The sequence below is a fragment of the Vanessa cardui genome, chromosome 19 (assembly GCF_905220365.1).
Source record: "Vanessa cardui chromosome 19, ilVanCard2.1, whole genome shotgun sequence".
In the NCBI taxonomy this organism is placed as follows: domain Eukaryota; kingdom Metazoa; phylum Arthropoda; class Insecta; order Lepidoptera; family Nymphalidae; genus Vanessa; species Vanessa cardui.
This window is the reverse complement of record NC_061141.1, coordinates 4,641,498-4,668,845: the sequence shown is the minus strand read 5'-3', so window position 1 is coordinate 4,668,845 and position 27,348 is coordinate 4,641,498. Positions and strand designations below refer to the sequence as shown.

General features: G+C 32.6%; 1 protein-coding gene across 1 annotated transcript in view; it reads left to right on the top strand.

The window, feature by feature from the left end:
- Window positions 1-27,348, top strand: part of LOC124537997 (neuropeptides capa receptor-like) — a 134,781-nt gene that overhangs the window by 88,134 nt on the left and 19,299 nt on the right. Inside the window, exons 4-5 of the mRNA XM_047114999.1 lie at window positions 8,896-9,037; window positions 11,035-11,138. Of these exons, the coding sequence (XP_046970955.1) occupies window positions 8,896-9,037; window positions 11,035-11,138 (246 nt within the window). The remainder of the gene's footprint in view (window positions 1-8,895; window positions 9,038-11,034; window positions 11,139-27,348) is intronic.

Here is a 27,348-nt window from a genome sequence, read left to right as displayed (position 1 = left end):
ACTTTCCAAACCGTAGGTAGCTTTACTTAATATAAATAATAATAAATAAATATGAGACAACATCACATACATTACTCTGATCCCAATGTAAGTAGCTGAAGCACTTGTGTTATGGAAATCAGAAGTAACGACGGTACCACAAACACCCAGACCCAAGACAACATAGAAAACTAATGGTAATCTACATCGACTCGGCCGGGAATCGAACCCGGGACCTCAGAGTGGCGTACCCATGAAAATCGGTGTACACACCACTCGACCATGGAGGTCGTCAAAATATACTTGTTACATGACGATTCAAAAGTGCTTGTAAAAGCCTACTTGAATAAAAGTATATTTTAATTTTTCAAATATAACGAATTATTCAGTTTTCGAATAAAAAATTACACGTCTGGTAAAAATACAAAATTAGAGGATATTTCGTATTTAATAGTATTTCGTAGTAACAGTTTTTCAATTTGACTTTATGCTATAAAGATCAGTAAGTGAAATGACGTTATTCTAACCTCTCAACTTTAGGGAATGGTTAATTTTTCAACCGACTTCAAAAAGGAGGAGGTTATCAATTCGTCTGTATTTTTTTTTTTTTTTTTTTTTTTTTTTTTTGTTATGTTTGTTACCTCATAACTTTTCACTGGGTGGACCGATTTTGATAATTTTTTTTTTGTTTGAAAGGTAGTGCTTCCCGTGGGGTCCCATTTTTTTTAAATTTTTTTCCGATGATGGTATCAGTATGAAAACGACATAAGTCTTAAATTTGCATTATGTATATGCGCGACAAATAGGTGAATAACTGAAAATCACGTTAACCAATTTTGATAATTCTTTTTTTATTATAAAATATATACTTCAAGGATAATTTGGTAAAAGTTTGGTAAGGTTTTGAGCACAGGATCCATGGCAAAGTAACGGAATGGAAGGGAACGGAACAATTCTGAGGAGCACGTTAGCGATACTCGGTCGAATCTTTTATTTTTATGTTATTTGGATATTTGAGTCACCTTCCGTAATGCGGTAATGTTAATGTAATTATCATAGTCAAATATTATAATCAACTAGCTACCCAGCCCGGCTCTGCACGGGTGCAATACTGATACTAAATATACTACAGAATTTGTTTATTTACGACATCACATCGCAAACTTCTAAAATTATCAGTGTTTCTTTACTATATTGGTCATGTATTGTTTATACTAACCTTCCTCTGGAATCACACTATCTATTAAAAAAAACCGCATCAAAATCCGTTGCGTAGATTTAAAGATATAGGGACAGAGAAACCGACTTTGTTTTATACTATGTAGTGATGGAACTCCTAAACGGCTCACAGTTAGGGTGCGATATGGGGCAGAATTTCTTACTATCTTTAATCAAATTTTGTGTATGTGATGTAATGTAATATGATGTACGACATATATTAGCTCTTTTTCAAATTTTTTTTTGCTGAGGTCGATTACAGCTCTTTCGAGGGATCCTTGTAGTTTATGCCGCATGACGTATTAAAGTCGCATTTTCGAAAGTCTATTTTTGCTTTATTCGCAAGTTTCCCTTAAATTGTCCTGGAAGTAGTTTATGGCTCATATAAAGGGAACGCTTAATCTATCCATATTAAGAAAAATCAGTTAGTCAAATTCACAAGCTTCACTTAAAATCAAAAAATTAATAAAAATTTTAACAAAAAGAAAAACCGACTTCAAACAAAACACTACTTTAGAACAAATGAATATGCACTAAAAAGTGTTAAAAATAATTGCGTATTCAATATATTTTTTAGAGTCCTCCTAAGTAAAATGAACTTTCTTACTGTCTTTAATCAAATTATGTGTATGTGATGTAATGTAATATGATGTACGACATATATTAGCTCGTTTTCAAAGTTTTTTTGCTGAGGTCGATTACAGCTCTTTCGAGGGATCCTTGTAGTTTATGCCGCATGATCATTAAAGCATTAAATCATTAAAGTCGCATTTTCGAAAAACTATTTTTGCTTTATTCGCAAGTTTCCTTTGAAATTGTCGTCCAAGTAGTTTCTGACTCATATAAACGGAACGCTTAATCTATCCATATTAAGAAAAAATAGTTAGTCAACATCGGCTTCACTCAAAATCAAAAAATAAATAAAAATTTTAACAAAAAAAAAACCGACTTCAAACGAAACACTATTTCAAAACGATGAATATGTGCTAAAAAGTAATAAAAATAATTGCGTATTCAACATATTTTTTAGAGTCCTACTAAGTAAAATGAAATGAAAAGTATTAGACTACTTAAACGTCGATTTACGATTATATAATGTTGTTATAATTATTGCTATATTTGGAGTCGGTGTCAGCCAAGAAAACCCTACAATATATATATCAAAAAACAATACGAGAATACTTTAACAAATATGTTTTTTACAAATTACCTTTTATACAATAATATACTGGATCAATCAAGGGGCTCGTATCGCTTCTTTCTGTTGATTGTTGGGGCAAGGGGACCGTGGCTGACACCGGCTCCAAATATAGCAATAATTATAACTACATTATATAATCGTAAATCGACGTTTAAGTAGTCTAATACTTTTCATTTCATTTTACTTAGTAGGACTCTAAAAAATATGTTGAATACGCAATTATTTTTATTACTTTTTAGCACATATTCATCGTTTTGAAATAGTGTTTCGTTTGAAGTCGGTTTTTTTTTTGTTAAAATTTTTATTTATCGTACAGCGTCAACATCTGTGAGCTCAGACGGCTCATTTGTTCCTTCATCTAACAAAATAAAAAAATATATGTTGTCTTAACCTTCCTAGCTTGGCGTCGGAAATAATAATGAATAAGTCAATTGACCTTATTGCAATAGTAGAGTACTAGCTACGAGTTCGAGCAAGGCTTTGTGCAAGCCCGTCTGGGTAGGTGACACCCACTTATCAGTTATTCTACCGCTGAATAACAGTACTCAAGGTTGTTATGTTCCGGTTTGAATGGTGAGTTAGCCAGTGTAACTACAGGCACAAGGGACATAACATCTTAGTTCCCAAGGTTGGTGGTACATTGACGACGTAAGGAATAGTTAATATTTCTCACAGCTTCATTGTCTATGGGTGATGGTTACCGCTTATCATCAGGTGGCCCATTTGCTCTCAACCTATACCATAAAAAGTACATATGGCAGAAAAATGTCTTCCTTCACAATAATTCCTGAAGCCTTAAAGTATATTCCTGTGTAAACTTTAAGGATTTAGAATTCAAGGATTTAATATCTTCTACATCAAAACGAATGTAGGCATAACAGAAAAATATCCTTACCAAGTATAAGTTTTAGAATTAAAAAACTTTAGCGAGCCGGTTCACTAGTAATGAGTTAAAGCTATGGCTTCGGGTACGTAGGTAAGATCAAGGCTTTGTGCAGATCAAAGAACCATATTTTTCCTAATACATCAAACGATCTTAACAAATGTTATAAATTTTAATACATTACGCTTAGATGTATAACTACTCAGATCATAATAACTTTTGCATACATTAGATACGTTTCAGTGGAACCAATAAAGAACATAGGGTAGGAAAGTGGAGGCTTGTTGTACTATTGGAAAAAATGTACCAAAATTAACCAATTTATTGGTACGGGTACGGGGGTGGTGGTCACGGGTAGACTGCACGAACACTGCAAAGTGCTTGAAACGTCGGGATGTTTAAAAATAATTAATATACGCGATTCATCCGTTATAATTAGTTTTATTTAAATGTGTAATAATCGCGAAAATTTAAGACAACTTTTAATTCGTAATAATCTAGAATATAACAAAATAAATATGTAACAAATATACTTCTTATTATTATACTTTCTTAGGTGAACTTTTATAGAGCCCTTAGCTGGAGCCGTAATAAAAAGAAGCGTTGAGACGCTTCTTTTTATTACGGCATTCATAAATATAATATACATACATATATAGTATTACAGTTATTAAATACGGAATATTTACCATGTTTTTTATTTTTATTTGTTGGAGCTCGATATTTCGACATTATCTACGAATGTCTTGTTCACGAGACATTCGTAGATAATGTCGTGTTAATAACTGTAATAATGAAAATAATTATGTTAATTTAAAATGTAAATTAAACGGGGAAAGGCTGCTATCATTCTTGCCACCATTCCACGCGGTCAAGACTTATACAGTAACTAGTTTTAGTTCATATTTGTATATATATATTTAAACATTTAATGTTGTTAATTCTCATTTAAAAATGAAATATATATGTTCTTTTTTTGTATATATTCAGATATAACTTTTTTATTATGTTTTTTGTTTTTAACTGATTTTAATGCTTTTTTTATTCGGACTCAGTATTGCTCCGAGATGGTTGCGTTTCAATTTGATTGCTATTCGAAATTCGTTAAGTTTTTATTGGAAACAAACGAATGGTATATTCAGAACATTTATTTACGTTGAAGTATATTAACTTTAAAAAAAATAGTAATGTTTGTTGAGTAAATCTTCGCCGCTTTAATTTCATCAAATATATTTTTATTTAGAAAATATAAACAATGTTTTTGTGTAAACTGTTTTGCCTAATTACTTTTAATTAAAGTATTCGCAAATTTTTTGTACTGTAACGGTTCAAAAATAAACAAATTTTACTTATTATAATTGCTAATTTGACCTCGGCAGTTAGATATCACTTATAGATATTGTATTCTAATTCATTTTGACGACCTCCGTGGTCGAGTTGTGTACATCTGTTTTCATGGGTACGCCACTTCGAGGTCCCGGGTTCGTTTCCCGGCCGAGTCGATGTAGATTATCATTAGTTTTCTATATTGTCTTTGATCTGGAAGTTTGTGGTACCATAATACTTCTGATTTTTCATACTCACTCACAAGTGCTTTAGCTACTTACATTGGGATCAGAATAATGTATGTGATGTTGTCTCATGTTTATTTATTTAATTTGAATTTGTTCTTAATTACATTTAAATAAGAAAATTTACTATATCAATATTCATACTATGAAACATTAGAGATAGAATATATCTACTCTGTCAAAACAACCAAGGAACCAAAATAATTTATAATGAGAGCAGAATAAATTCATAAGAATGTTTTTGTTCTCGGAGTCAATTTTTATTTTCACAAACAGTTTGAAAACAACCATAACATTATCATATTTTTATTCTATTAAAAAATGACGTAAATACAGATTATACACGAACACAAATAATATGCACATTTATCGAGCATTTCGATGAAATAAACTTTATCGTTTCAATAAAACAAAAACGTTTTACAGCAGTACAGTTCCCAGTCTCCAATATAGACTCCAATAGATATCCATTTTATTCCCTGTCGAAACATTTGATAGCGAACTACATGGGAACGATTTATTAGAAAAGCGAAATATCTAATACGAGCTGATGCGCCCATTTCCACCTGTGTTAAACGTATATACTATATAGTTCGACACAACTTAGATGTCGCATCGGCAAAATTCGTAAAACCGATCACATCCGAATTGAGTACGCTATCCCAAATTATGAAAATTTATTTCTCACGCGAATATGATCTTTGCACAAACGTAATAACTTGTAATATCATATGACCTTATATATTCGTCAATTTGACTCGTCGATTAACATGCACTTGCTTTGTCTGACACGCGAATCTATAGCGACGAATAGCGTCGAATGGCGCGATAGGGAGCTATTTCTATTGGTTGTGTAAATCGGCAGTAATCAGTTTTATTTTCATTCCATTGCATTTTCCGATGCTACATCTAATTTGTGTCGTACTATACGTTACCGCTCCTGATATCAAATATAACTTATTGGTATATACATATATGATATCTGTTTTTCGTGCGATCATACTTATCGTCATTAGCATTATAATAAATACATATTATAAAACAAAGCACCCCCGTCTGACTGTCTGTATGTTTGCAATGAAGTCCAAAACTTTTTAAATTTTCATGCGGTTTTCACAAATAGACAGAGGAATTCATAAGGAAGGTTTAGGTATATTATTTATTAAGGTTTTGTGTAATAATTTGAAATAGAACGACAATTGTTAAACACGTCGGAAAAAATATATCAATAAATATTCAAATAAAACTTATGTACAGCCGAGCGAAGCGGGGTCGTGCCATTAGTCTTTACGTAAATAAATCTCTGTTATAGTTAGCAGTTCGTTATAGTAATATCAATTATTCGTTCAAATCAGAAACGACTTATTGTTGTTATATGTTCAAATTGAATATGTTATAATAATCATAAAATAACCAAACGCTGTTTACAACTTCACTGTATTCCGCACTCAAAACATCTATTGATTTTACGGTCACGTTGTACGATATTCGAAGGACTTTCCGATACTAATATAGTTTATGCAAATGCAAGTCAATAATAATATAAAGCAATTATATTTTACAGCTTTCAGAAACGTATATAAAATATTTAAATATCTGAGTATATCTTTACATATATCAAGTACTAACTAAATTAATTACATGACCTAAATATTTTGACTCTATAAGAATTTCCAAACTTCTGCGTTAATCACCAGCTGAGATGGCCCAGTGGTTAGGACGCGTGCATCTTAACCGACGATTGTGGGTTCAAACCTATGCAAGGACTGAATAGTCATGTGCTTAATTTGTGTTTATAATTCATCTCGTGCTCGGCGGTGAAGGAAAACATCGTAAGGAAACCTGCATGTGTCTAATTTCATAAAAATTCTGCCACATGTGTATTCCGCCAACCCGCATTGGAACAGTGTTGTCGAATATGTTCCAAAACCTCCTCCTCAAAGGAAGGCTGTTGTTTATTGTGTTAGTCACGGCATAAATACGCAATAACTGTAACTGCAGGCAAAAGGGACATAACAACTTAGTTCCCAAGGTTGATGGCACATTGACGATGTAAGGAATAGTTAATATTTCTTACAGCGTCATTGTCTATGGCTGATGGTGACCACTTACAATCAGGTGGCCCATCTGCTCGTCCATCAACCTATAACATAAAAAAATAAGCTATGACCGCCTAAGTCTACATGAAAAGCATATCATCCCACCATCGATCAACAATGCCGTATGGGTATTGTTAATCGAAGCCTTCCACACTAGCAGTCTATATGCGAATGAAAATTACATTGAGTAAGAAAAAGTTCATTTGATACACGAATATTTCTAATTAATAAAAATAATTAATAAAAAGTAGTTTATATTATATAATAATATTATAAATGTGAAAATAACTCTGTGTGTATGTCTGTACGACGCTATTTCGTGTAACCGAATTTCATGTAATTTGGTATGAAGCAAACGTGAACTCCAAGATAAGACATAGGCTTCTTTATTTGCCCAACACATGACAACTAAACTAAAACGCGAGGCAAGACGTGGGCAACATCCAGTAAACATATAAGTAATAAAATATTATAATACTTTCTACATTGCATAAACCAACATCAATTCCCATCGTCGTACGTTTAAATCAAATGAATAGATTAACTACGCAACCAATACACAAATGGTTTTATCAATAAACATATTGATTCAAGAGGAAGGTTTAAATGCATAATGCATGTATATTATAGATATATGGCCCAGTGGTTAGAACGGCATCTTAACCAATGATTGCGGGTTCGAACCCAGACAAGCACCACTATATGTATATGCTTAATTTGTGTTTATAAATTCATCTCTTACTCGGCCGTGACGGAAAACATCGTGAGGAAACCTGCATGTCTAATTTCATCGAAAAACTGCCACATGTGAATATGTTTAAAACCCTTATTAATGGAAGAGGAGCCCTTATCCCAGCCGTGGGAAATCTACAGCTGTTACTTATACTTTTATAATAGAGAATTAGAATGTCTTTTTTTAGGTTTGTTCTTTAATGTAATATTTATATTAGTCCCTTTTGATACACGTGAAGCCGGAGCTTTTTAAAAAAAGATAAGATGTAAAGTTATTTATTTGGAGTAGCTTGACTGTCGAATTAGTGGATTAGCGAGCAATTTCGTCGTCTAGTTTCCATAAAATTCAATCTGATAAATTTTTCATATATAAATCAACCTTAAAAAAATTATGAACATACCTGAAAATATTTTAAAAAACAACAACTTTATAGACGTTTAAATATTCGTCTACGTTCACTCCAGCTTCAGGGTGATATTTTGATGCTGGAAACTACCGATTCGACCGGAAAACAAGTCGGTTACATGCATAAAACGCATCAACACACGAATATCTAAAAAAAATACAGACGAATTGACAACCTCCTCCTTTTTGGAGGAAAAAAACCACCTCGGGCGGTGCTCAATTAAAAGCGCTTATACCGAATTCGGCATTTCCAAGAAACTTTTCAAAGGGATTCAGAGCCAAACATAATTATTTCAGTTACTTAAACAAAAAATACCGTACAAAAGTTTAGTCTCTTTTTAATAGAATGTACTGAAAAAATGCTAAATAAACATTACTGACATTGAACAAACGTTTTAAATAATAAGTTATAATTTTAAGTCTTTGATAACTGTTTTTATATTATTTAAATTACTATTTATTTATTTAATACCTATTAATATTGAAACGCAACGGGAAAATTTGCATAGGTACTTATTTAACTTATTATCATATGGTGTGTATGTATATGTGTAGAGGGATGAGGAACATATTGTGAGGTCTTGACCATGAATGTGGATGGATGGAGGAACGGGACGACCAATGAAACGATGGATGGATTGTGTGGAAGATGATATGCCTGGAAAAATATTACTTTCGAGATGACGTCAGATAGGGAAGTATGGAAGAAGAATACAGATGGCAGGAGGATGATGACTAAGTTGACTTATTATCTAAATCTTGTAATTTGACTGTTTTCATCTAAATATAATGTTCTATTTTTCTAGATTCCGGCAACTTGTCCTTGGATTCCGCTTTCTGCACACTAACGGCGTCATCTCCCCTTCTCGAGATCAGCAGCATCTTCTTCTTCTTCGTGCCAGCCATTCTCATACTTTGTTTGTATATTACTATGGGAATACATATCCGGTGCGTACATTTTAAACATATATTTTCTTGGTAAAAAATTCAAACTATTATACTGTTTAATATTTTTGTTTTTTTTTTAAGATCATAATTCTTTGCTATTTAAATAATAGATACTTTCATTTGACAGACACGTAGGAAAAATTAAGCTCAAATGAACAAAACTTTGTCACTACTACAAAAAAAAACGAATATAAAAAATATATCATTGATTTACATCTTTGTTGTAATTTGATGTGTCGTCATTGGCAGTATTTATTTTATCAATGAATGTTTATTATCAAACATCATGTGAATAAACGTGTATGTGTTAAACATTGTATTAGTGTGTGTAATGATTTTTGGCTATTTTAATGTATTTATAATAAATTATACAATATTAGTTTTCTGTATATAAACTTTAAACGTGCCAAATTTCATCCACCTCCGTCCGCGTATCTTTGGTAAAAAACGGATACAAAGTTATTGCTTCACGTATTAATCTATATCAGCCAAAAAATTAATAATACGTGGACGAAAGCAACATCATTAATGGGTTCGCTAAAACCAACCGGCTGTCGCGAACCGCAGCCTACTCTGCTATCTGTTCTATAAAACATCTAGGACAGCCATAAACCACTTTTGTGTAATAGTTTGAGTGGCTGTTAAATCCGAACCGCTGAGAATATTAGATACCACGACGACATTTTTATGTTTTGTCCGAGTACTTTCAATCAAATTAAATATAACTCCATTCAGTCAACCTTCCCGAAAAAACGGGGAAAATATTATGTCCCGTCAGAGAACGATATAATGAACATTAAAACGATTTTTCTAAATATATGTAATTTCAGTAGTTCGGGATGGCCAAAATAATATTATCGTTTTACAATGATGCTTCAATGTCTCTATCTTTTAGAATGAAATAAAATTTTAGAATGCCACGCTATAGTCCCATTGTTTTATAATGACAGCTCAATCATATTTAAAATAAGAAATAGTGTTACATGCCAGTATTAAATGCTATGCCATATAAAATAAAATAATATTAATTACAGTTTTACAAATTATTGATCAATTAATTAGAATAATAATTGTATATAATAAAGTAAATTCAATAGCTCCTGCTATATTAATAATATGCAATAATAATGTGATATAAATTATGATATAGAATCAAATGTCATAACACCGTATTGAAGGCAAAGGTTACTCTTGTAACATTTTTTTTTTCCTATTACGGTCTATAAAGTATAAGTTAAAACAGTTCTTACTTAGAAATATACAAAGATTGCAAAATCTGTTAAACATGAATAGCTAACGTTTGTAACATGTTAATAGAAAATATAACGTGCTATGCAAATAATGAAGACCAAATCATATCATTACAAAATAAGTCTATTTGTCTGTGGTTCTTTAACGACCAAACTACAGAACCAAATTTTATGAAATACCAAACTTGGGAGACGTAAACCAAACCCAAAATGCGAGCGAAACCGCGAGCATGAACTAGTATTAAATATATCGTTCTCTGTGGACATTGAGATTGTTTTTATTCAGCAAGATGTTATTTAATTTATCACAAAAAGTAGTCGCTTCAAAAGATAATATATCAAAAGAAGAAAAACCATTACACCAGACACATTTCGTTAAAAGGAGACCTCGAAAGTAAAAATCGATCAACGACACAACTCAGATGTAGCATCGGCAAATTCAATAAAACCGATTCCTGCCGATTTATACAACCAATACACATAGCTCCGTATCACGCCATTCAACCCGAGAAAGCAAGTATATGTAAATCGACATGTCAAATTGACGAGTATATTATAATTAGGTCATATGATATTAGAAGTTATTACGTTTGTGTAATTTGTGCAAAGATCATATTCGCATGAGAAATAAATATTAATGATTTGGGATTTGTGTGTAATTCGGAGGTGATAGGTTTTACTTATTTTGTCGATGCTACATCTAAGTTGTGTCGTGCTATAATTTATTTAATGCTCCTCTTACACAAGGTCCACTCGAGTGAGCTCAAAGGCGAAGCAAGGGCTGTTCAAAGATCACGTCCACGGCGAAACTAGGCAGGCGAAGTCGAGGAAGGCGGTTGTTCGGATGCTGGGTGAGTTTATTAATTGAATATTGATAGTATAACTCGCTTACTTCTATTAACTTTCAGGAGTCAATTTATTTATTTAATTTTTATTAATTTGATTGTGTATTCATACGAAAAGACCTAACGCAAACATTGCGTTAGTCACCACTTACCACCGTCCTGTACATATCGTATTCATACATATCGTTTCATCTCATATCAAATTGTTAATATAATATATGAGACAAACAAAAAACCCGCTGAGTTTCTTTTGCCGGTTCTTCTCAGGTTTTTATTTTTATATATTTTCTTTTCCGAACCGGTGTAGTGTTTCAAATGACCATCAATAAGAAAGTGTAAAGTGAGATGGCCCAGTGGTTAGAAAGCGTGCATCTTAACCGATGATTGCGGGTTCAAATCCAGGCAAGCACCGCTGATTCATGTGCTTAATTTGTCTCTATAATTCATCTCGTGCTCAGCAGTGAAGAAAAACATCGTGAGGAAACCTGCATGTGACAAATTTCATAGAAATTCTGCTACATGTAAATTCCATTGGAACAGCATTGGAACAGCGTGGTGGAATATGTTCCAAAACCTTCTCCTCAAAGGGAGAGGAGGCCTTTGGCCCAGCAGTGGGAATTTACAGGCTGTTGTTGTAAGAAAGTGTAATGCTTCTATATTGAATAAAATTATTTCAGTTTAAGTTTGAGTATACCTACGTACCTATAAATGTCTAATAAGACTCGTAGGTACCATAATAATAATAAGGGGAACTGAAGATATGGGCTCAAAACCATGCAAGTACTCAAATTTCACTTACTTATTTAGTGTTTATACTTCACCACGTACTGAAAAACAACCTGAAGAAACCTGGCATATACACATTCGTCAAACCCCATTAGAGCAGTGATGGTGGAATCCCACGTAACCCGGTTTTCTTTTAAAGGGCTCTGGAACCATTCTGAAGATTAAATTCTGATAATGAGGTAGGCAGGACTGATGGGTATCTGTAAGTATTCAAAACCACGAACATAGGTACCCAATTTCAACCCATATGAAAATAATAACACTTGAATGAAATATTTAAAACTTTAATAAGTATCAAATAAGAAATTCATCGTATTGAGGTTAATATTGCCATTCGCTTTGAGAGCGTAATTCAAATGATTTGTAGTCGAATAAATATTTACCAAAGCTTTAAAAAGAGAAGCAAATAGATTTTGGAATTACTATGTGAAAGCGCGGCTTCGTCTGCTACAAATTCAGCGTATAAAAAAGATCATTACTATCAATACTATCTAATGATTATGTATATTTATGTCATAAATAAAAGAAAATAATGAAAAATTATTAATTATTTAATACCTTAGGAACTAAGATGCTATGTCCCTCGTGCCTGCAGTTACACTGGCTCACTCACCCTTCAAACTGGAACACAACAATACTGCGTACTATTACCCTATACCCAGGCGGGCTTGCACAAAGTCCTACCACATATAAAAATCATATATGAAACTCAATGTCATATATTGACTTTCTTTAATCTAGAATTTTAATTTTCGAATAACGCTGAAATGGGGGATATGATAGTAATTCTATAAAAAAATCATACAAAATGGCGTCGCTGTGAATATTTGAAAGCAGCGTGACGCTGACGGTTGCTATGTGATACATATTACGACTGTATTGATGTATTGAATGTTCACGTCTTATATAATTATGTTTGTTATATTTTCATTTAATGCCCAGTGATATTGGCGGGTAACAGCTGGTTTTGTCTACGCCATTCTTTAACATTATATAAGATAATTATGATATACAATGGCAATGTTTGAAGAGTAATATGCGATTATTTATAATGGGAAGGTAAGATCCAAATTGTTGCACTGAATTAATTACATAAATATTGCAGTAAAAATATAAATATACACACAGAGTGTACTTTCTGATCGGGTTCAATCCATTACTTAAAGAAGAAATCGTAAGCTGTTAGAAGCCGTTTGGGTAGTTACCGCTAACTCATCACATCTTTTATCATCAAAGAGCAATACTAAATATTATTGTGTTCCGATTCGAAAGATGAGTGAGCCAGTGTAACTAGAGGTATAAGGGACATAACATCGTAGTTCCCAAGGCTGGTTCAAGATCGCACAGAAAAATGTTTGATGACGCACTGGTGTTTTAAGTAAGGGTTAATATTTCTTATGGCGGAATTGTCTATGGGTTTAGTGATTACTTATCGTCACAGCCATTTACATATATACTCCTTGCAACTTAATTTATACCCACATGAACAACACAACATGGAATATGTCATCAAGAGTATTTTATTGTCGTATTTTTTTGAGACCAGTCTTAAAATTTTAACAATAAGCAAGTGTATCGCTTAATATTGAATAAAGATTATCACTTGCCTGTAAAAAAGGGTGCCAAGACTTGTTGACGTCATAAAGTCGTTCAGTATTATTTCCTTTCTTTTTATCGAGTTCTTTTTTTGTTGCCAAACTTAAAATCACCATTAATTTAATGGCATTTTCCAATAAATTAATAATTAATAATAATTCTCAATTTACCAATAAAACTATTACATGATTTCAATGCGAGTTTATAAATTTTGTGTTATTTCAATAGAATTATAATATTTCATCGTATTAATAATTTTATGTATTTGTGTATTGCAATATATTTATAATTCCATAATGAATAGCACAGATCACAAATGTTACCACGATTATTAAAATATCAAAATTAGTGGAAACTTAATTCCTATTTTAAATGTGGCAATGCACCTAAAATAACAAAACAAATATAGGGTGATTTAAAGAACTATTAGCGCTATTAGTTACAAAATAAAGTAACTGTTTCATTAATATAGATAAGAAAAAAATTGCCTTTTAATTTTCATAGAATATGCTATATACCAATATACTATCAGATCACTTTGATGTGACAACTTTTAATGTTAAAAATAATTTTACTTTGCTGATTCGAAATATTTTTCAAATGAATAATAAAGATAAATAATCAACAAAACATTATATGGATGACAAAAAACCTTAAAGCTTATATTTGTTGCCATCCAGAATATGTTATATATAATTGTATTTAACTAAAATAATGTATTTCAAATATTCGAAAACCGGTTCTCGGGAAAATCTAGATTTTGAACTGGCGGTAGTTTGAATAGAGCCGAGATGGCCCAGTGGTTAGAACGCGTGCATCTTAACTGCTGATTGCAAGTTCCAACCCAGGCAAGCACCACTGAATATCAAAGTGCTATATCAATATAAATATCAAAATGTCACTGTCACTCGTCGTGTTAACAAATAAATATTTTCGCTCCGTGCTTTAGAAATACGTTAAAATTGTTATAATTCTCAATATTTCATAAAAGTATTATAAAACTGTTTATAAGTGTGCAATAGTTGTGTGTAAACATTATAGTGTATAACAGTCCAATGATTCGCAGATAAATATTGATTTGAAAAAAAAATCAACAACAATATCTAAAGCCTTGTTAAATTTATATCTACAAAAGTGCTGAAAAAACAACGAGGAAGATGTAACTGTTTATAAGAGTCCCAAAAGTAAATTTCCTACCTTCAATAGTCGCAATACGTTTTCGACGTTCGACGACGTTCATTATGTCACTCGAGTTGCTAAACTTAACAAGAACGCTGTAAAACCGCGCTCTGTCATTGTAAAGTTACGTACAATAAAGCATAGAGACACCCTTCTAGCAGCAGTAGCTCAATTCAACAAAAAAAATCCTGAAGACAAATTGAGCTCTCAACATCTGGGAATTGGGGGATCTCGAGTACCAATATACGTTTCTGAGCATCTGACTCCTACCAACAAATCCCTACATGCAGCTACGCGAATCAAGGCTAAATGAAATACCGCTTCACATGGATCAGAAATGGCAAAATCTATGTTCGAAAAGACGAATTTAGTCAAGCCATAGTCATTAAAAACGAAGGTAGTCTTAAGCTGATAATTTAATTTTGTTACAACTTGATGGTAAATGTTGTAGTTCCTCAATCTTCACTGTGTTAGAAGCATATTACCAGAACGTGCGTGGATTGAGAACTAAGACCAATGATGTGCTTAAGAATATCTTGACTTCGAACTACAAAGTTGTTGTATTCACTGAGACATGGCTTAATCCGAATATATTCGATAACGAGCTTTTTGATTCACGATATACAGTTTACAGGAAGGATCGAATGCACTCTCCATCCAAACAAGATGGTGGGGGTATTCTCATTGCCGTCTCAAGAGAGATTTCATCCTCTCGTATTGTGAATTGGGACACTGATAAAGAAAATATGTGGGTAGTTTTGGAATGTATACATAATTGCACTAAAATCAGTATTGGACTAAGTGCAGTCTATTTGCCTCCACCAGTCAAACCTGAATCTCTTAAAAAGTTTCTGGAAAATGTAGACGATGTAATTAACAAAGTTAATGATGTGGTTGTGATAGGAGATTTCAATTTGGGTTTTATCGAATGGAGAGCCGGTGATCACAGTTGTAGGAACTGTCACCCCCACCACCATCTAATTACACCATCTAATTACAACAATACTCTCGGATATTCGTTGGTTGATTTTATGTCTATTAATAATTTATACCAATATAATAATATAAGTAACTGTGACGATAGACTTTTGGACTTGGTAATAAGTAATTTAAGTAGTGTTACAGTTACAAAGCCCCCCGATCTGCTGAGCAAACTTGACTCATACCATCCATGTTTGTTAATAAATATAGACTCTTCTAAAATTTTGTACCTTCACTCCAAAGGTCGTATTGACTACAATTACTTTAAAGCTGATTTTAATCTTATAAGTAAAATAATAAAAAATGTAAATTGGTTAGATAAATTTTCAAATTGCGAAAATGTCAATGCCATGGTTAAGATATTTTACACCAGTCTATTCGATATTATCGAACAATCTGTGCCTAAACATAAGCCTACTTCTGTTAAATACCCAGCTTGGTTCAAACAAAACTTAATTAAAATACTTTCGGGAAAAGAGAAACCACGTAAGAAACTTGGCATATACAAAAATCCTAGGGATCAACTAGAGTTTCAAATTATTCGCAGTCGCTGTCATAAACTTTTTGATTCGTGTCTAAACGAGTTTAAGCATAATACTGAATATAATATTTCCAAAAACCCGCAAGCTTTTTGGAAATATTATAAACAGAAAAAGAAAAACGAATCTTCTCTACCAGCATCTATGAGACTGGGCAGTGACATAGCAAGCACTGGGACTGAAATTGCCAATCTTTTTGCTAATCATTTTTCATCCATCTATACTGTAACGAAAACCTTCACGCCTGTGAACCTGCAACAAATTACAACATTTTACAGTTAAATAAATTAAAATTTCTCGAATCTGATATTATTAAGCGAATCAAAACATTGGATACCCAAAAGGGAGCTGGACCAGATGGCCTTCCTCCCATTTTTGTTAAGCGCTGTGGCTTAGGATTGGCACTTCCATTGATGTTTATATTCAATCGTCCATTGATGAAGGTGTTTTCCCGGAAGAATGGAAAAAAGCGCGAATCGTGCCAGTTTTCAAGAAAGGTGACCACTTGTTAACAAACTCTCGCAGTATGGTATAGGATCCACTCTAACTAATTGGATTAAATCTTATCTTGAGCGGAGATCTCAGACGGTTGTTGTAAATGGCTTCGAATCTAGGTTGTATTTGGCCCAATCCGGCGTTCCCCAAGGATCCCATTTAGGACCACTGTTGTTTTTAGCTTTTATTAATGACATCACTAAGGTTATAAAAAATAGTTCGTGCTCGTTATATGCAGATGACTTAAAAAATTACAAAACAGTAAAATCAGTTGATGACATTCAGTTAATACAGGATGACCTTAATAATATTATGAACTGATGTGAAGTCATAGTATGGCTCTTAATACTAACAAGTGCTTTCATATAAAATACAGGAAGAAGAAAAAACCGCTTGTCTCCAGTTATTTTATTAATAATGTAACCTTAAAAGAGTTATCTAAGATAAGATACTTAGGAGTTCCTATTGACAAAAAGTTAAATTACAAATCACACATAAACAATATTGTTGACAAAGCTGCAAAGTTCTTGGGATTCATTAAAGGCAATACTAAAGGATTTTCTTCCAGGACTAAAATTATTTTATGTAACGCTTTCGTAAGAAGTCATCTTGAATTCGCCAGCGTCATTTGGGATCCTTTTTACAGCTCAAACTCTCAACGCGTTGAAGGAATACAACGTGCATTTACTCGACATTTGGCCTTCCAAGCCAGCGGTTTCTCACACAGGCAGCCATACAATCAGCGACTAGCTGAATATAAATTAATGTCTCTTCGAAATAGGCGGGATATTCTCGATCAATGTTTTTTTGCATAAAATTATACACAACAAGGTTAAGTGCTGCGACCATTTACATCGAATATCTCTTACTGTTCCTCGCAAACATCCCCGAAGTTACATAACAAAAATATTCCATACTCCTATCACGAAAACTCGTCTTGGAAAACTGGCTCCGATAGTGCGCATATGTGCTCGACATAATGAATTGACAAAAGTTATACGTGGCATTGACATCTTTCATGATAGCTTTATTACTTTTAAAAAAAAGCTCATGGATTTCTTTTTGTTAGCTAAATAGTGCGTTAAATTCCTGTTTTTTTTATTTTTTTTTTGTTTTTCTGTTATATTATTTAGTTATTATGTTTATAAACGACGATAGCATAGGTCATTTTTTTTTAAATTGTATAATATGTTTTAATTTCAACTTTAAACAAATATGTTGACACGATACACTATGAATGTTATGTACACTTGTAATCGATGTACATATCAGAAGTTGTTTTTCTTTTTTTGGATTTTGTGTAAGCCATCAATTAATATGTATATTGTTAGTGTACTTGTTAAATAAATAAATAAAGTGCTTATTTTGTGTTTATAATTCATCTCGTGCTCGGCGGTGAAGGAAAACATCGTGAGGAAATATGCATGTGTCTAATTTCATAGAAATTCTGCCACATGTGTATTCCACGAACCCGCATTGGAACAGCGTGGTGGAATATGTTCCAAACCTGCTCAAAGGGCGAAGAGGCCTTAGCCCAGCAGTGGAAAATTTACAGGATGATGGTGTTGTTGGTAGCTTGAATATAATTATTATATTATAATTATTGAAAATAGCGATTCAAAAGAGCTTGAAAAGATCTACTCGGCCAAAGTATGTTTTGAATTTAAATTTGAATACTACATGTTTCGTCATTCCAGAAATTCTGTTTTAAATTGAAAAATGCAAATGCTGTTATACAAAAATACAAAACAAACAATGATTGAGCCTGTCGCCCTGTATGTAATTACATTCCAGCTTCAAATAAATGAAATATAATCTGTCATGTAATACGTGCGCAGGTAACAAATGTAACGGCACATTGCCGTTATCATTTGACGACCTCCATGGTCGAGTGGTATGTGCACCGGTTTTCATGGGTACGCCACTCTTAGGTCCCGGGTTCGATTCCCGGCCGAGTCGATGTAAATTACCATTAGTTTTCTATGTGGTCTTGGGTCTGGGTGTTTGTGGTACCGTCGTTACTTCTGATATCCATAACACAAGTGCTTCAGCTACTTACATTGGGATCAGAGTAATGTGATGTTGTCTCATATTATCATTATTGTTGGTATCCATGTGGCTGCCGAGCGATCGCGGGTTGTCAGGCGAAGAGAATTAAAATAACGTGTATGAGGTTGTTTTACAATATCCAATAATTATTACAACGAAATATTATCACTAATACAATCAACTCAAGCAATGACGCCCCACCAGGCACGTTTTGTTTTCCGTTTGGCTTCGCTTACAAAAGAGACTGAAGTCAGGTCAGAGCGAAGATACGTTCGTTATCAGATGTTATTATTGCTTTCGATGTTTCTTGACGCTCTCAATATACAGTGGCGCCGTCAAATATAAATATTTTTTAGATATGTACCTACACATATACGATACGACAAAGGACGATTTCATTTACCCGGAAAAGAATTCCACAAATGTATGTGTATAATTTAAATAATATTTCTTTAAATAGGGTGTTTGAGGTTAAAGACCTCGGCATTGTTTTACACTCTAAGCTTACTTATGCTTCTCACATTTATTACATAACATCAAAAGCTTATCGAATGCTTGGATTTATTTTAAGAGTTGGTAGGGACTTCAGACAGTGCTCAACTTTGGTTCTGCTCTATAACTCATATGTTCGGTCTACCCTTGAATATGCAAGCGTTACCTAAGTTACAATAGCCTAATGTTAACTGCTTATCGCCAATTAGACAATACCATTTTTTCTCGATGCAATGCTGTTAATCATTGAGGAGTTCTCCTGGTAGTCCACCATCAGCTAGACTTCATCATAGGCATGTTTACTAACATCAATTGATTGACGACTATCTTAAAGAAATAGAACTAAACCCGTATAAATAAAATTTTAACAAAAAGAAAAACCGACTTCAAACAAAACACTATTTTAAAACAAATGAATATGCACGAAAAAGTAATAAAAATAATTGCGTATTCAACATATTTTTTAGAGTCTTCCTAAGTTAAATGAAATGAAAAATATTAGACTACTTAAAAGTCGATTAACGATTATATCATGTAGTTAAAGTTATTGGTATATTTGGAGCCGGTGTCAGCCACGGTGCCCTTGCCCCAACAATCAAAAGAAAGAAGCAATACGAGCCCCTTGATTGATCCAGTATATTATTGTGTAAAAGGTAATTTGTAAAAAACATATTTGTTAAAGTATTCTCGTATTGTTTTTTGATAGATATACTGTAGGGTTTTATTGGCTGACACCGACTCCAAATATAACAATAATTATAACTACATGATATAATCGTTAATCGACTTTTAAGTAGTCTAATATTTTTCATTTCATTTAACTTAGGAAGACTCTAAAAAATATGTTGAATACGCAATTATTTTTATTACTTTTTCGTGCATATTCATTTGTTTTAAAATAGTGTTTTGTTTGAAGTCGGTTTTTCTTTTTGTTAAAATTTTATTTATTTTTTGATTTTAAGTGAAGATGATGTTGACTAACTAATTTTTTTTAATATGGATAGATTAAGCGTTCCGTTTATATGAGTCAGAAATCAAAATCAAAATCAAAATAAACTTTATTCAAGTAGGCTTTTATAAGCACTTTTGAATCGTCATTTTACAATTAAGTGAAGCTACCACCGGTTCGGAAAGTAGATTCTACCGAGAAGAACCGGCAAGAAACTCAGTAGTTACTCTTTTTTAACATTTAAAAAATACAGCGTCATGTTAATTAAATACAATTATTTCAATTAATGTATCCTGCTTGGAAGTCAACAGGTATTAACTCCACGCTTTTTTATCATCTACAAAATCTTGTATCAAATAGTATGCTTTTTCTACCAATGTATTTTTAACAAACGATTTGAATTTACTAAACGGCAAAGTTAAAAATTTCTGCGGAATTTTATTATAGAAACGGATACCTTGCCCCAAGAAGGATCCATTGACTTTGCGGAGTCGGAAACTTGGCGTTATAAGTTTATCCTTACTTCTAGTGCATATACAATGATTATCACTGATTTTATCAAAGTGATCAATGTTACTGTGAATATACATGATATTGTTGTAAATATATTGCGACGCAACAGTAAGTATTCCTCTATACTATACTCTGTTAAAAACATCCCGAAGAGAGTCTCTAGCTCCAAGATTATAAATAAACCGAATTGCTCTCTTTTGTAAAATAAAGACAGATTCAATATCTGCAGCGTTACCCCAAAGTAATATGCCATATGACATAATACTGTGAAAATAACCAAAATAAACTAAACGAGCGGTATCAATATCAGTTAGCTGTCTAACTTTTCTAACCGCGTATGTTGCGGAGCTGAGTCTTCCTGTTAGGGATGATAAATGAGAAGTCCACTGAAGTCTGGAATCCAATTCTATTCCCAAAAACACCGTAGTATCAGCTACTTCAAGACGGTCACCATTTAAAGATATATTATAATTTTGCTTGCTAACATTAGGTAGGGTAAAAACTACACATTTTGCAGAAACTACTTCGAGGACAATTTCAAAGGAAACTTGCGAATAAAGCAAAAATAGACTTTCGACAATGCGGATTTAATACGTCACGCGGCGTAAACTACAAGGATCCCTCGAAAGAGCTGTAATCGAACTCAGCAAAAAAACTTTGAAAAAGACCAACCAAAACAAAACATCATATGACATCACATCACATACACAAAATTTGATTAAAGATAGTAAGAAATTCTGCCCCATATCGCACCCTAACTGCGAGCCGTATAGGAGTTCCATCACTACATAGTATAAAACAAAGTCGCTTTCTCTGTCCCTATATCTTTAAATCTACGCAACGGATTTTGATGCCTTTTTTTTTAAAAGATAGTGTGATTCAAGGGGAAGGTTTGTGTATATAATACATGAACAATATAGTAAAGAAACACTAATAATTTTAGAAGTTTGCGATGTGATGTCGTATATAAACAAATTCTGTAGTATATTTAGTATCAGTTTTGCACCCGTGCGAAGCCGGGGTGGGTAGCTAGTAGATTATAATATTCGACTATGATAATTACATAACATAACCACATTACGGAAGGTGACTCAAATATCCAAATAACTTATAAATAAAAGATTCGACCGAGTATCGCTAACGTGCTCCTCAGAATTGTTCCGTTCCCTTCCGTTCCGCTACTTTGTCATGGATCCTGTGCTCAGAACCTTACCAAACTTTCACCAAATTACCCTTGAAGTATATATTTTATAATAAAAAAAGAATTATCAAAATTGGTTAACGTGATTTTCAGTTATTCACCTATTTGTCGCGCATATACATAATGCAAATTTAAGACTTATGTCGTTTTCACATGGATACCATCATCGGAAAAAAAAATAAAAAAAATGGGACCCCACGGGAAGCACTACCTTTCAAACAAAAAAAAAATTATCAAAATCGGTCCACCCAGTGAAAAGTTATGAGGTAACAAACATAAAAAAAAAATACAGACGAATTGATAACCTCCTCCTTTTGGAAGTCGGTTGAAAATAGTTACTTACTAATAGGTTCTGATTACCAGTTGTGGTCTTCATCATCAGTTCCACTTCATCAAATGTCACTTTTCGTGAGCATATGACCAAGGCACTTCGAATAAAACCGAAATCACTATAGGTTTGCCTATAAAATTTGAGGAGTTCCCTCGATTTCTCCAGGATCCCATCATCAGATCCTGATCTCCTGACAATGGGACCACCTATAAAACATGCCCTTTCAAACAAAAAAACAATTGTCGAAATCGGCCCAGCCATCTTCGAGTAATTCGGTAACATACATAAAAAAAAAAAAAGGCCCCGACGAATTGAGAACCTCCTCCTTTTTTTGAAGTCGGTTAAAAATAATTAACAGTTTCGTTGATTCACCTTTCCTATTGTCTAATATTGAATTTAATTGTCCACGAATAAATTATAGATATAAACCATTATTTAATGTGCCGATTTGTAAAACGAAAAGTACTAATAATATCTTCTTATATCGTAGCTGCCAAAATTATAATAAAGTTTACTCAGATATTGATATATTATTCGAAAAAATGTATTCTTTTAAAAATAAAGTTAATAAGATCAATTTATGTATCAATTCATAGTTTGTTCTGACGTGTATAAATAAATGTTTTGCCTGTAATTTAACTAACCGATGTAGCCATTAATGCCTTCAATTTTGTTTAATGTGTTTTGTTACTTTTTTTTTAATTTTGTTTCGTTTAATTATATTTATGTTGATTTTATTCATAACTGCCGAAGAAATTCGTCAGTATACGTTTTTAATGTTTGATTTTATGTATGTTAGTCTTTTTTTTAACTTTATGAATATGTGTCTAATTACCAGTGGAAACTTAGCTGATATATGTAATTTTGTATATTCCTATCCCATAAGTTTATCTTATTGTTTGTTTCCCTAAAATAAAATAAAATAAAAAATAAAAAAAATAAAAATAAAAAAGTAATAAAAGTATCGAAAGAACGATATAGAAATATGAAACAAGTTATCATACAATTAAATCTGTATTTCTATACTAATATTATAAAATCAAAATCAAAATCAAAATAAACTTTATTCAAGTAGGCTTTTACAAGCACTTTTGAATCGTCATTTTACAATTAAGTGAAGCTACCACCGGTTCGGAAAGCAGATTCTACCGAGAAGAACCGGCAAGAAAGTTCAGTAGTTAGTCTTTTCAACCGACTTCCAAAAGGAGGAGGTTATCAATTCGTCTGTATTTTTTTTTTTTTTTTTTTTTTTTTTTTTTTTTTTTTTTTTTTTTTTTTATGTTTGTTACCTCATAACTTTTCACTGGGTGGACCGATTTTGATAATTTGTTTTTTGTTTGAAAGGTAGTGCTTCCCGTGGGGTCCCATTTTTTTTATTTTTTTTCCGATGATGGTATCCATGTGAAAACGACATAAGTCTTAAATTTGCATTACGTATATGCGCGACAAATAGGTGAATAACTGAAAATCACGTTAACCAATTTTGATAATTCTTTTTTTATTATAAAATATATACTTCAAGGGTAATTTGGTGAAAGTTTGGTAAGGTTCTGAGCACAGGATCCATGACAAAGTAACGGAACGGAAGGGAACGGAACAATTCTGAGGAGCACGTTAGCGATACTCGGTCGAATCTTTTATTTATAGGTTATTTGGATATTTGAGTCACCTTCCGTAATGTGGTTATGTTTATGTAATTATCATAGTCGAATATTATAATCAACTAGCTACGCACCCCGGCTTCGCACGGGTGCAATACTGATACTGAATATACTACAGAATTTGTTTATATACGACATCACATCGCAAACTTCTAAAATTATCAGTGTTTCTTTACTATATTGTTCATGTATTATATACACAAACCTTCCCCTTGAATCACACTATCTTTTAAAAAAAACCGCATCAAAATCCGTTGCATAGATTTAAAGATATAGGGACAGAGAAAGCGACTTTGTTTTATGCTATGTAGTGATGGAACTCCTATACGGCTCGCAGTTAGGGTGCGATATGGGGCAGAATTTCTTACTATCTTTAATCAAATTTTGTGTATGTGATGTGATGTCATATGATGTACGAAATATAGTTGGTCTTTTTCAAAGTTTTTTTGCTGAGTTCGATTACAGCTCTTTCGAGGGATTCTTGTAGTTTACGCCGTGTGACGTATTAAATCCGCATTTTCGAAAGTCTATTTTTGCTTTATTCGCAAGTTTCCTTTGAAATTGTCCTCGAAGTAGTTTCTGACTCATATAAACGGAACGCTAAATCTATCCATATTAAAAAAAAAATAGTTAGTCAACATCAGCTTCACTTAAAATCAAAAAATAAATAAAATTTTAACAAAAAGAAAAACCGACTTCAAACAAAACACTATTTTAAAACAAATGAATATGCACGAAAAAGTAATAAAAATAATTGCGTATTCAACATATTTTTTAGAGTCTTCCTAAGTTAAATGAAATGAAAAATATTAGACTACTTAAAAGTCGATTAACGATTATATCATGTAGTTATAATTATTGTTATATTTGGAGTCGGTGTCAGCCAATAAAACCCTACAGTATATCTATCAAAAAACAATACGAGAATACTTTAACAAATATGTTTTTTACAAATTACCTTTTACTCAATAATATACTGAATCAATCAAGGGGCTCGTATCGCTTCTTTCTTTTGATTGTTGGGGCAAGGGCACCGTGGCTGACACCGGCTCCAAATATAACAATAATTATAACTACATGATATAATCGTTAATCGACTTTTAAGTAGTCTAATATTTTTCATTTCATTTAACTTAGGAAGACTCTAAAAAATATGTTGAATACGCAATTATTTTTATTACTTTTTCGTGCATATTCATTTGTTTTAAAATAGTGTTTTTTTTGAAGTCGGTTTTTCTTTTTGTTAAAATTTTATTTATTTAACATTAAAAAAATACAAAGTCATGTTAATTAAATACAATTATTTAAATTAATATATCCTGCTTGGAAGTCAACAGGTATTAACTCCACGCTTTTTTATCATCTATAACATCTTGTATCGAATAATATGCTTTTTCTACCAATGTATATATTTACAAACGATTTGAATTTACTAAACGGCAAAAAATGTCTGCGAAAAAAAATACATGTGAAAGTATGTCTGTTCTCTGTCTCTGTATCTGTCTGTTCTTTCACTACCAAACGCTGTACCGAATTTGATGAAATTTGGTACGTAGCAATTTTAAGCTCCAAGGACAACAAACCCCTTAAAACGACCTTTATGACGACCTCCGTGGTCGAGTGATGTGTACACCGGTTTTCATGGGTACGCCACTCCGAGGTCAAGGGTTCGATTCCCGGCCGAGTCAATATAGATTATCATTAGTTTTCTATGTTGTCTTGGGTCTGGGTGTTTGTGGTAACGTCGTTACTTCTGATTTTCCATAACACAAGTGCTTTAGCTACTTGGGATTGGGATCAGAGTAATGTATGTGATGTTGTCTCATATTTATTTATTTGCTTAAAACCCGAGCCGAAGCCGCGGGCAACAATTAGTAATAAATAAAATAAAAAAAAAATCAAAACCCTATTGATATTTAAATGCGTACATCTAAACCGATGATTACGGGTTCAAACCAATACATATACTGAATTTTCATGTGTTTTATTCGTGTTTACAATTCATTCCGAGCTCGGCGGTAATAGAAACATCATGAGGAAACCTGCATGTATAATTTCAACGAAATTCTGCCACCTCGCACCATCCCACATTGGAGCAGTGTGTTGGAGTATGGTCCTCATCTCCTCAACGGAAGAGGAGGCTTTAGCCTATCAGTGGAAAATATACATTTATTAGTTTTTTAATGTGTTGGAATAATACAAAAACTCTCCTCACAATCAATACTTTATCTCTCCTGAAGTGGTTCACGATCCTTCCAATTCGACGATTAAAATAAGAATGACCATTTCTAGGCTTACTCCTAGTATTTAATGTTTACACGCCCCTCCTCCGACTGTAGCAACATCCGGTTATGATTTATTTAAAAAAACAATTTAGTCAAAACCCGATGTTAACAATCAACGTAAATTGTAACAATTATTTATATCGAATTATTTATGCTGATAATACTTTAATACATTAAAACAATAAAATATGATCATTTTAAAATAAATATGCTAACAAATGAGTCTCTCAAATGTTACTTGCAACAGAATCATAATCGATTTTATTACTAAAGCAATAGTATATTGTATTGTCTCTAAACGAGTAGTAGAGTTGTGCAATCACGAATAATATTTTGTCTAGCTCTCTTAAAATACATTATCAGCATTTTGAGATGTTGGTGATTAAATCTTTCTCAAAGTATTATAGTCGACAGTGCGAATATAATATAGCCGATACCGATTAATTCATTGTTACTTTACTGCAATCGAATCGAAACGTAATCGATGCAGTTCTCTTATCGATACATGTAATAAAATTGCAGTGTCTGTTTGTAATATTAAAATAGCCCTTTTTTTACACAATGCATATGTATATGTATACACGGTACATATGCCAAAATTTTTATTTATTAATTTATATACAATTTTTGTCTGTCTATCTGTCTGTCTGTTCCGGCTAATCTCTGGAACGGCTGCAACAATTTTGACGGGACTTTCACTGGCAGATAACTGATATTATAAGGAGTAACTTAGGCTACAATAATATATTATTTTGTTAAATTCAAACGCGTATGAGGTCTCGGACACAGATAGTTTCAGCATTCCTTCGGAATAAGAACAATTTTTTAAATTAACTTTTTTTTTTGTTTGTTCGAAGTGAGGTCGGAATGGAATCGGGAACGAATTATAAACATTGGGTAACTCTCAGCTTGAAGCGGAACCTATATAACATCATTATGTTCTTTGTATCATGTACAATCGTCCGTGGATAGTTAATTTTTTCGAATACCGCTTGATCTTTCCCATTTTTCTTATTGCCCAGCAAAGTGAACGCATACGTTCGCTTTCTAAATCTAATTTATTAAAAAACATTCTTTTTATTAACTAACAAAAATTTAGATATAATTTTTGTTTAACTACTCCTTTCTAATATAATATACCTAAGATATATCATCTAAG